At 40.1% G+C, this 12,053-nt stretch overlaps 1 protein-coding gene across 2 annotated transcripts in view; it reads left to right on the top strand.

Moving 5' to 3' along the window:
- The window catches only part of NFATC1 (nuclear factor of activated T-cells 1), a 149,381-nt gene that overhangs the window by 6,160 nt on the left and 131,168 nt on the right, over positions 1 to 12,053 (top strand). For both annotated transcript variants that reach the window (XM_019544718.1, XM_019544727.1), the window contains exon 2: positions 6,888 to 7,989. In XM_019544718.1, coding sequence (XP_019400263.1) covers positions 6,888 to 7,989 — 1,102 coding nt within the window. The remainder of the gene's footprint in view (positions 1 to 6,887; positions 7,990 to 12,053) is intronic.

The raw sequence follows: 12,053 nt of genomic DNA, 5'->3' as shown, positions 1-12,053 counted from the left end.
GGTTTTTAAGACCCGGCTAGACAAAGCCTGGGCTGGGGTGATGTAGTTGGGGATGGTCCTGCTTGGAGCAGGGGGTTGGACTAGGTGGCCTCCTGAGGGCCCTCACAACCCTCACTTCCTAGGATTGGACAGAGGGTGGCCCTCTGGGGGAGCTCCCCCCACACCCTGGAGGCACTGCAGGGCTGGCGGGAAGGGCAAAACCACCATCTGTCTGTACTGAGGTTCCACCAGCAGCGAACCTTTTCTCTGGCCCCCGCACAACATGCTTTGTAGGGTCTGCTGTCCTGGCAATGGAAACCTTTCCTTTGGCCAGGGGTGCCATTGCTTCACAAGCCTCCTTGGCGACCTCACTCCTTCTCCAATGAAGTGCTGGCAAGGGGCAAAGCTGGTTCCACCCAGAAAAGGAAAGAAATGACAGTGTCTTGCTTTGAGTACGTTGCCAGGCCTGTTAGGACTTTTCTGAGTTTTTCCATTTTATTTTGCAGCTGTACTCATTTCACTGAATCATTGAATCCCAGCAAAAAAAGGTTGGGAGGGGCCTCAGGTGGCCATCTAGTCTAACCCCCTGTTCAAAGCAGGACCATCCCCAAGTACATCATCCCAGTCAAAGAGGAATATAAAACTCTAAAACTCTTGGTTCAGAGGTGCTACCTTTTATTAGGCCCACTAGAAAATAGCAGCAACAAAAAAATCTTTGCAAAGAAAGATAATTGTTTTGCTATTTTCAAGTCGGTCTAATAAAAGGTATCACCTCTGAACCAAGAGTTTTAGAGTTTTGTATTCCTCTTTGTCTCAGACCAACATGGCTACAAAATGGATCCCTCATCCCCGCAAGGCTTTATCTACTGGGTCTTAAAAACCTCCAAGGGTGGATATTCCACCACCCCTCTGGGTAACCCATTTCAGTGCTTATCCTCCTAGGGAGAAAGTTTCTCCTCATATCTGACCTAAACTTCCCTTGTGGCAGCTTGAGACCATTGCTCCTTGTTCTGCTATCTGCCACCACTGAGAGCATTTGTCAGTCAAGCCAATGACAGGAATAGGTTTGATCACCGCTGCCCTTTCCAAACCACTTTTTTTTCTTAGTGAATAGATGTTTTTTCACAGGAAAAAAAAAACCGCCCAGATCTCACGTGGGTTCTAAAGGTGCATGCATGTAACTAGAATGTGGGTCAGGCCTGTGAAAGAGAAAGAACAAGTGGTAAAATCTTATTCAGGTCTTGGATTTATACCATCTCCTTCCCCCCCGCCAGAAGTTAGGGGTCGCCTGTTCTCTTGTTTTATTTGGGACTCATCTCTAGGCAGGTATCTTTTAGGTAATCCAGTCGGGACACCATGATACAGTATGGGGATTCTGAGCCATCACTCTGGTGTAGTCTGTGTGTAATTGTAACCATCCTTGAACTATGGCTGAAACTGCAATTGGTCTGTGAAGAAAGACTTCTCTGGGTGGATGCAACTTACCCATTTTTCCCTGTGGTGAGGAAAACCCAAACACAGCAGGCCCCACAGTGGGCTTTTGGAATTACTACTCTGTTTCCCTACACTTTACTATAAAGCTCTAATTCACGCTTCTGACTACAATGAAGTAGGAGTCCACGTTTGTACCTGATTATTGCAAACTCTCAAAGTGAAGCATTTGTCTGAATTTCATGATTACCCATTGCGTTCTTCTCAAGGGACCTCATAACATCCAAATGCTTGTGTTCAAAGCAATGTTTTGTGAATATGCAGCTGTTAAGGGTTTTAGATTTAAAAAATTCAATTGTGGGTGCCAGAAATTTGGCGTCTCTGGCCAAGGTTATCAAAAAGGCCAGTTGAAATCAGGGACCCATATTCCATTGACTTCCAATAAGTTACTCACCTCATTCAGACAGCTTGGAAAACTGGACTTTAAGCTCCTAAAGAGAAGGACCCTGAGTTGTTCAAAGCTCGCCTCCAGGCCTGTGTGAACTGCATGTACTTAACACCCTATTAAAACAAAAACAAGGGTGCTCAACAGCTGGGGAGATCAACCAACCCCCTTAATGCTCTAAAGCATTAAAACTTTGATCAGAGGAGAAAGTTGGAAATTTCCAAGTTACCACATGATGAAAAGTAATATCGTCAAACATGGTCGCAAAAAAAGTAAGGGTCCAATTTCCAATTTCTGTAATACTGTTGAAGGTAACCCCCACTGACATGATTGGAGTTACTGCAGATTTGCACTCACCTAATGGAGATCTCTATTTGTCTCAAATTTAAAATACACCATGTAAATATTCCTGGTAGCATGTTTGTTAATTCTGGGTCCTTGAATATCAATGCCAACATAGGCTTCAGGCTTGTAAACTGATCTGTGCCTTTGTGGAGCTGTGAAGTCAGTGAGTCTCCACATGGACACAGAGATACACCTGCAGAGATCAGCTTGCAGGATTGTAGTTTGACATTTTATTTATAGCTGCCTTATTCTTACTCATGCAAAGTATAATAAATGTCAACATATTGGTATAAATTAATAACCTGTGTAAATATGTGGGGAGGGAGGTCCGGTTAATCATTTAGAATACTTGGCTTTTGCATTTTTAGTCATTTTTAATTTACTCTAATGACATGACCCTGTTCCCAGTTCTTGTTCTTATTTACATGGCAGGATTTGCTTTCAGATTTGGTGTTCATACTTTCTGAAGATGCTTAAAGAAGGTGTTTTCATTTATGATAATTACATGTATTTTTGGAAGCATTTTTTTCCTATTTCTAAAATAAAAAGTGGGCAAATACTATGAGAAGCTATTGTAATACATATGTATCAGGTACTTGTACAGTGCATTTTTTTGTTAATGCATACTATTTCTTTTTTTTTTTGCATTTTTTAAAATGTGTATTTTTTACGGATTAAGTAAGGTAAATACTTTGTTGCAAGTATTAGCGAGTGATTCTCAAACAGGAGTGCTGCCAGATCTTTTAAAGAGTGTCTCCTGGTGTGAGGACATAAGGGAGGGAGGTATGAGGAGATAAGCACAGGCTCAGGCTTTTCCCTGCCTGGTGGATTGTCCACTTCCACTGTCCAGCCCCTCTGCAAGGAAGTAGGCACTGTAACATGTAAATTAATTTATGAAATTGGGCGTCACTCAATTTACAAAAGTTTTAGAGGGGTATCTTGAGTTCAGAGAGGGGTGCCTCAAGTCCAGAATGGCTGAGAACCACTGTATCAAATGTGGTGGTTCATTTGAAGTATTTGTGGTGCTCAGCTGCTGCAGTGGACCGGTCCCTAGCCCTCTTCTCATATGCTGTATGGGATCTGTGCTGGAGGTCTCTAGCAGACTACTGTGCACCGCTTTTCACCCTAATGCCCTGCTACATTTCATAGCACTCTGAAATGCACGGTGCTTTCCACACAAATAAAAATAGATCCCTGCCTAAGAAGCATGCAGTTCAAGCTCCTAATCCTACAATGAACTTTGCATGAGTAGTTGTTAAAGCCCACTTAATTTCAGGAGCATTTTACATGGGTACAAAAAAAGCTGTCAGTTTAGAGATCATTGCCAGACTGGCAGCTAACTTAAATGTTCTATAGAGTTTAATCTTTCTTTGCCTGCAGGAGACTCATTGAGGAATGAGAATAAGTAACAGACTAGTGCCAGCTGTGTGGTGTCCATCAGAGCTATTCTATCAGTGCTGGGCAAGAAGATTCCTGAAGGGCTGGAACGGCACATGTAATCTTGTGGCCACTTGTTTTTGGTTTTGTATTTGGACACAGCGGCATATCTAGTGGAGACCTAGCAGGGAAACTGTTTCCCCAGGCAGAAAAGGAGTTATGGGTTCTCACTCAGTGTGTTTGGAAACTAAGCCCTCTTCTAGTGCTGCCTTGAGCTCTAGCCCTGCTGTAGTCTTGTTGCACTAAGTGGAAAGATGATCCAAACAACCTCTCCTGTATGTGCTAACATAATCTGATGAAGTGCCAGGTGCTTCAAACTCCATTTAGGTCAAAGGGATTTGTGGGTCCTCTGCAGCTCATCTAGTTGGGTTCTTACTTTGAAGGCTGCTGAGCTAATTCCTAGTGCCCCTTTAAAACTGTTGATACCCTTTTTGTTAATTCACTCCACAGGTTCAAATCCAGATTTTGGGGGGGGGGGTGGAAATTTAGCTATGCAGGCTTAGGAGTCACTTGAAAAAAAGGAAGGTATTAAGACTTTTTAAAACAGTTTAAAATTTTTCTTTTAAAAATACTAACTAATTTGATCTTATGCACCAACCTTCACTTCACAGAAATTTATGATGGCTGGATCCCTAAAATGGTGTATTTTATGGAGCATTCTCACTAATGTCACCACTATAATATAGTATGTCTTATTTAAATGCCACCATTTGGCTACTTTGATATTGGAAAATATGTAAACAAAATGGTGATTACAAACCCTATTAAACTGTGACTATTAAGCTGATCAGTCTGTTTGGGTTCCCAATGATATACATGCAACATAGATCTTGTTCCATGTATACACATGTGACCAAGACTTAATATACCTGAGTCCTATTTTTTCCCCAATATGAATATTTCCAGAGGCCCAAATTGAGGCCAAGACCTCACAGTGTTAGAAATTGTACAAACCCATACATATTAAGAAATGAATCCATATGTATTCTAAAGAGAGAAGGCAGTCAGAGGCTAGGAGAGAAAGCAAAGGCATGCAATGGCAAAGGGGTCAAGGTTGCACAGCCTCCTGCTATCAGAGAACATGTGTCTTCTTGTCCCCAATCAAGACAATCATCTGCTATGCCCTGCTGTAACATAAGATAGCAAGACTGTTACAAAAATACTGGGCTTTATTAAGGCTGTGCTGTTAGGAAGAAAGACAATGCAAAAACTTTGTAAGAGGTAACACTGTGGTCAAGTTAATTTTTTTTCAAAGCAGCTGCCTTATTTTTTTTATAACTCAGCTGCTACTTCCTACCTTCCTAGGGTGTAATTAAAGTATCAAGCTAGAATATGTTTTGAATAGTTTTGTTTCATTTGTTGCATACTCTAGTGTAATTTAATGAATCTTTCTTGGTAAATAGCCAGTTTCCTAAGGCTAAGTACAAAGCGATTCGAATAGGTGTTGAACACATTAATACTGCCTGACAAGATATAAATCAGCTTGAACATCACAGAATTACTATAGAACAGGCAACATATATTAATTTTATGGAAATATACCTCTTTCTGAATCACTGACATTAAGAAGTCTGACTGCTGTGTAGCTGGATAATGACATCAAATTGGGTAGAGCTGATTAAACAATAGAAATAGTGGCAGCAAGTGTCCTGGTGCAAGAAGCTCAGCAGCTCGTTTGCATATTCAGGACTGCAGAGGATTGGATCATGTTGGGAATAGCAGTCATGGTAATTAACAAAGCTTTTCCGGATCTCTGCCTTCATGGTAAGCCTGGGTCACTGCCTAGAGGGTTTGCCTCTTGGGAGAGAAAGAAACAAACACTGTATAAGGAAGGACTCCTGTTGTAGGGAAGACTAGCTTGTTTATTGTTATTGTTCAGGAATGAAAAAAGTTACCTCTACTATGACAATATTCTTAAAAGGACCTTGCAATGAAAATGCATGTTAAAAATAACATGGGGAAATACTCTTTAAAAACAGGAATAACCAAAATTAGAGGATCTGTTTCTTTTCTCAGTTTAGGGTCAGGTTGTGCTGTTAGGACCCTGGACTGGATAAGATGAGGATCCAGAGCTCCTTCTTCAGACCTCTGAAAGGTACTGAAGAAGGATACCTACAGTGCCACCCTGTATGTGCATGAAATGGGCATCACTTGAAATGGCCAGCCATCTTTGCTGGTTTGTTTAAAGAAGGCTCCCCCCTCAATTCTGATGCTAACAGGAAGCAGTATTGCAGGTATCTGTACTGGCTTTTGCACAGACAGACAGTAAGTATGTGACTGGGGCTCCCTATAATGTATCTCCCTCACACTTTCCCACACATCTCACAAAGCGTCCTTGTGAGAGCAAACCCTATCTGGCCCTTTATAGTGCAATGTCCTGAAACTCACCTACGGTCATTCAGTGACCAAGCAGTGTAGCCCATGTGGTAACATGATCTAAGATCCTGCCTAGTTTTCCTGCATTAGCTGTGTTGCTGAACCAACACCTCCAAATGTATCTTAGTAATGTCAAATAGATAAAGTATAGATCAAGAGAACACTGGCTGTGCTTAAAAGGTTGTATAAAATAACAAATATTATTTTAGTTGAATTCCAGGAGCACGAAGTATTAAGAACTCCATGTGAATCCTTTACCAGGTGCAGGTTTGACTAGAGGATAAGCGGACCCAGAAACCAGAGTGGGATAAGAGGGTTTTTTTATTTCAAAACTAGTTGTAAAGTAGAACCAGTGGGAACTTAACCATGGTGAAAATTTCACCTGTATGTGATTTCAGCAGAATGTCTTTGATCATGTTCTTTATGTTAGATGCCCCCTACTTTATTTCCCTCTTCCCTTCCCTTGTCTCCCTCCCACCTAACATTTGTTTATTTCCTCTCTTGGGTCTATGGTTCACATGTAGTCATTGCAAGCTTCTGCCTGAGTGACCAGTCTCTGAACAGTAAAGTTTTGTGGCTTGAAGACTGAATTCTGCTTTAAGACTTACATCTAAGAAAGGGAGCTGTTCAAAGGAGTGTCTTGGAGATAAATTCAGTTTCTCCAAGGATGTTTTGCTTCACGCCACCAGAGTACTTATACTTTAGGAAGCACCAGTTTCCAGCACCTAACCTACTTTGCATGCCTGTGCTATGTAATGTTAAGTAATGACAGTGCTTTTGTGGGATTATAGTATCCTACTTCACTAAGAATCAATAGGTGACTAAGATTGTATCTATGTGCAACACCTCATGTCATTCTCTTTTTTTTTTCCAGAACACTATAATTATGCAACTCCAAATGTAAATGCAGGTTTGCCTCTAAATGTGGCACATTCCTCATTGTCAGCTCCATGTCATGGCCTTCAGACAACCAATCCAGTCATTTCAATTGTCCCATCAACAAATCATCCTTCTGGATATGGAGGACATATTGACAGTGTGGCCTCTGAATATTATCTGTCTCCAAATGTCAGACCTAATGGAGCTCCAGCATTAGAAAGCCCTAGAATTGAGATAACTTCTTATCTGGGACTGCACCATAACAACAACCAGTTTTTCCATGATGCTGAGGTTGAGGAAGCTATCCCAAATGCTAAAAGATCACCTTCTACTGCTACTTTGAACTTACCAAACATCGAGGCTTATAGAGACCCATCTTGCCTGAGTCCAGCAAGTAGCTTGTCTTCCAGAAGCTGCAATTCTGAAGCTTCCTCCTATGAATCCAATTATTCTTATCCATATACTTCACCGCAGACATCCCCATGGCAGTCACCATGTGTGTCTCCTAAGACCACTGACACTGAGGAAGGATATCAGCGCAGTATGGTGGCCTGCACTTTACTTAATTCACCAAGACATTCTCCATCTACATCTCCCAGAACAAGCATTACTGAGGAAAACTGGTTAAGTACTCGCAACTCCAGACCACCGTCTCCTTGTAATAAAAGAAAATACAGTCTAAATGGTAGACAGACCTCCTACTCACCACACCACTCTCCAACACCCTCTCCTCAGAATTCTCCTCGGGTTAGTGTAACTGATGACACATGGCTAGGAAACACTAACCAGTACACCAGTTCTGCTATAGTTGCAGCTATCAATGCCCTTACCACTGACAGTACGATAGACATGAATGATGGGATTCCTATTAAGTCTAGGAAGACTGCAATAGATCATACCCCATCCATGACACTCAAGACTGAACCAACTGGTGAGGATCATGGGACCATATCACCAACTGCTGACTTGTCACCAGAAGAGTTTTCTGGGTTTCAGCACATCAGGAAAGGAAACTTCTGTGACCAGTATCTTTCTGTGCCACAGCACACATATCCATGGGTCAAACCAAAGTCTCTGACTCCTGCATCCTACATGAGGTATGGTTTCCTGATACTACAGAAAAAAAATTAACAATGCCCTTATGTGTACTTTTTCTCCTTTTCTTGTCTACCTTTCCTTTTCCAACCAAATCTCTCCCCTTCCCACATGAAACATTTAATTGCTTTACTTTGCACTTCCGTAACACTGCATCTTTAATGTATGGTGTGACCCTAGATAAAACCTTTAGCAGTAACAGTGTAATACTTGGAATCAATGGTCCTAGGAGTTGCAACTTGCAACACATTGTTCTATTCCTGGGAGACTGAATCCTATTCCTGGAAATCGAGAGACCATGAATACAGGTGCATTCAGAAACCTGGACCTGTCAGTCAGCAGGACAATAGGGTGCTGAGAAACCTGTGGCTTTAGTAATTAATTAAGCATTTTCATGTTTTCCCCATAAAATAATTACACATCTTACTGGGATGCCTGCTAATGGAGCTCTGACAGAGTCTTTTCAGCTAAAGCCTTTGCACAGTGTATAAAAACATAAAATAATTTTTGTTATTTTATACAGTATTCTACTCTTATATTTAACTCACTTTATCTGAAAACTAGTCAGCAGTCTTCCTTTGCTGCATGTCTGATGGTGGTTTTTCAACAATGTTTTGTCAATGTTTAACAAAAATGTCATTGGATACTAATAACACATGGCGTATATCCTGTCACTTTTATTTATCATGTAGTGACACTAGTTGTCAGCATAGGAAAAGCCAGAGGATAGTCAGAATTTTTAAGTTAATGTAATACATCCTTAGGTATAGCATTTATTTCTTAAATGCTCCTAGAAAAAAATCTTTCAGAAAGTCCAAATACTAGTCTATGATTTCTAGTTCTTATCATAAAAGTCAGTGAATTTACAGGTCTGACTGGCTATGTGCTTTGATTAAAAGAATTGACACTCTTTAAATGTGAAGCCAAATGGTAGATAAGTAGGGGAAATGCCTGTCCCTACATTCTCCTCTCCCACACTTTTTTTCAAGGTTACTTCTTTGTAGTGCTGGCTGTCTTCAAAAGTCACTAAACAAATTGTGACCTCTTCTACCATAGGAAAAAGTATTGTGCCTTTTCAATCTCACACCCAACCCTGGTCCTCCTTTCTTGGGTTTGTATAATTCTAGAATGACCAAAAGCATCTGTTTGAGTACCCTTTAGGAACCTGATCCTGCATAGTGGTGACCAATTGGTTAACGATGCTAAATACTCTCCACTTCACTAAAGTCGCTGGGAAATGAGCACTCTATACCTTGCAGGACTGAGCTCTCAGTTTGTATAGCACCGGATAAATCCTTTAGGGCCCTCTTGCATATTTAAAAAGCCTTTTGTGTTATCCTTCCAAAGGTGTAAAATAATCTAAATTAATTGCAAAAGCAGAAAATTTAAAACACACACATACACCAGATTGCAAGGGGAACAATATGACAATTGACCAACATTCTCTTTTATCTTTCAGTTACAGAGCACCACCCTGTTACATGTTATTATATGCAGGCAGAATGCACCCAACATTCCAATGTGCTAAAATAAACAAAAAAGGTGAAATGTGCGAAAACTGAGCCTCAGCATGCTGTGTATTTAACATTTTTTCCACTGTTTTGGTCTTGTATAAAATATGTTTCCTGGTTCACAATATGTTTCCATGTGATCTCATTAACTTGTGCTCTGGGGCAGCTGGAAGCTACTGTAGAAATGTGATTTTAAGTTATTTCGCCAATCAAATACACTGACCACGTTTCCTTTCACAAAAAATATCTCACATTTTATGTATATGAAAGAGAGATGGGTAATTGAACACAGACGTCAACAGGATCACAGACTACGCAACAGAAATGATGTTGTTTTAAATCTTTCCAAAAAAATGGATAAGAATTTGTCACAACAGATCTGGATTTTTTCCTGTTATTTTACACATCTGTTCTATTTCAGTTGCTAGGATTTTAGGGTTAGGTTTCAACAAACAATTAAGATTCCAAAATCCACCCTGTCATAATGATTTTTAGATAACCACATTTGATTACCTCCTCTATCTCTTCCTGAGTATAAGTTAAAATTTTCATAAAAAGAAGGCATGATTTGGAAAATCACTCTTTTTTTTCTTTACTTCTCTGAACTTCTAATTTTATTAAGTTTGGGTTTTTTCTGCACCAGACTACATGCCAGTAGTAGAGGTCCTTAGTGATATTTTGAATAGTTTCAAATGTTGGTGACCTTTTTTCATGCACATTAAAACTAGTCTAGCTTATCATAGGGTTTACTTATGAGCAAACTAGACAATAGAGAAAAGTACAGAATTCCATCTACAGCTGAGATTTTCCTAATCCTGCAGTCTTTTTAAATCTAAAACATGTACTAATTTCAGCTCCAGTTTCCAACATGTGTGAGCATTGCGGGATTGGGACAAATCAGAATTCGATCTCAATTTGGGGCTTAATGACAGAACAGCCATAGACCTGAATTTGAACAGCGCTGGCCTTTTAGACTCCAATTCCTACTGTCAAAAACTTTAATGCTCACACAGACACCTGCTGAAATCTTTACAGCTCTGCATGGCCACTGTAGATCACAGGGCAAAACCAAATCCTGCCACTGATACCATGGCAGGTGAAATCTGACTGAGTCTGCTGAGGTTAGAACCCTAGTGAAGGTCTAGGGCAACAGAAGGATACCTCTTTATTGACCCACATGCTACTCCAATTCCTAGGGAGGCAGTACATCACTTGCTTGATTCTGCTGCTCCAGACAATGGTAGCATTGCCTGTTTTGGTGTTGTTCCATGAATTCAAGATTAGATTTTTTAGCCTACATTCTCCAACCCCAACAGTTCAAAAAAAATCAAGTCAGGGTCCACAAATTCTCTTCAATATCATGAGCTATCTTTAAAAAAGTGCCACATTTTAGGTTAGATTTCTTCATGTTTTGTTTTGAACTAGCATGCTACTCTTCTCTCCAAGACCATGAAAGTTATAATTCTTTTCCCCATGTCAAAGAAGGCTGAGAATCTGTCATAATCAAGATTCCAGGAAGTGGTAAATTAGTGATAAAATCACAGGAGTTGGCTCCCTTAGCCTCCCCTTTGTAATCCATGTAAAAGTCAGGTGGATTTGCTTTGCCTAGAGAAGAGAATAGGAAGCACTATCATACAGACTTGTACTTGGAGGAGTCAGAGAAAACAGGGCCAAAGACCTACTCTATAAGGATCAGACAGCAAAGCTGTTCCATAAGAGATGATAAGCTATGCTCAGCAGTGACCTACAGGAGTGGGTACACACAGTCTCTGTGTTTCTTCAAGACCTGCAGCTATGCATTTTATTCCCTGGCAAAGTATTTTCAAGACCGGTAGCGATTATTCCTTATATTTGCTAAGGTATTTGATCTTGTTGAATTAACCTAGTATTCCTGAGGACTACCGTAGGGGGATATCTCAGTAAAAACCGACCTCTTTATCCCCTCCTTGTTTTTGAATGTACTCAAAGTCTCTTGTGAGATCTTTATTAATGATCTTTGTTTTCATTTTTGATGGTTTAGTTTTTAGGATAGTGCAGTATTAAATTCAGAGCAGTGAGAGATGCAATAAAGGCCTTAAGATTCTTAACTATTCTGTAGTTTTCCATGAAATATGTCTTGTGCTTTCCAAGTTCTTGCCTTAAAATCAATAAAAAACTAATTGTGCCTATACAAGTCATATTCTGAAGCTTGGGTTTTAGGACCTCAGTGCCCCTGAGCATAAAAATAATTTACACTTATATTTCACCATTGATCATGAAACATTTGAAAGGACTTCGTAAACTATATTCAGGAGTCACTTGCTTCACATATCCATGAAATGCAGCTACCTCTAACATGGAAAACTGCACCAGTTTTAACAACTTATAGCTACAATTCAGCTCTGTCAAATAGAAAATGATACAAATTAGTCAAATACATTTGTAGGGAAATATACAATGCATTGATTTCTCAGTTTCCAAGCACTTCAAGGAAGAGACCATGCTTTCACATAACAGAGCCTAGTATTCTCAAGCCTTATCTTGATTTAGAGCCCTACTCTAATAAAAACATTAAA

The sequence above is a fragment of the Crocodylus porosus genome, unplaced genomic scaffold (assembly GCF_001723895.1).
Source record: "Crocodylus porosus isolate Cpor-Errol unplaced genomic scaffold, CroPor_comp1, whole genome shotgun sequence".
Lineage (NCBI taxonomy): Eukaryota > Metazoa > Chordata > Crocodylia > Crocodylidae > Crocodylus > Crocodylus porosus.
Note: the sequence above shows the minus strand (reverse complement) of the source record. Positions and strands in the feature narration are given on the sequence as shown.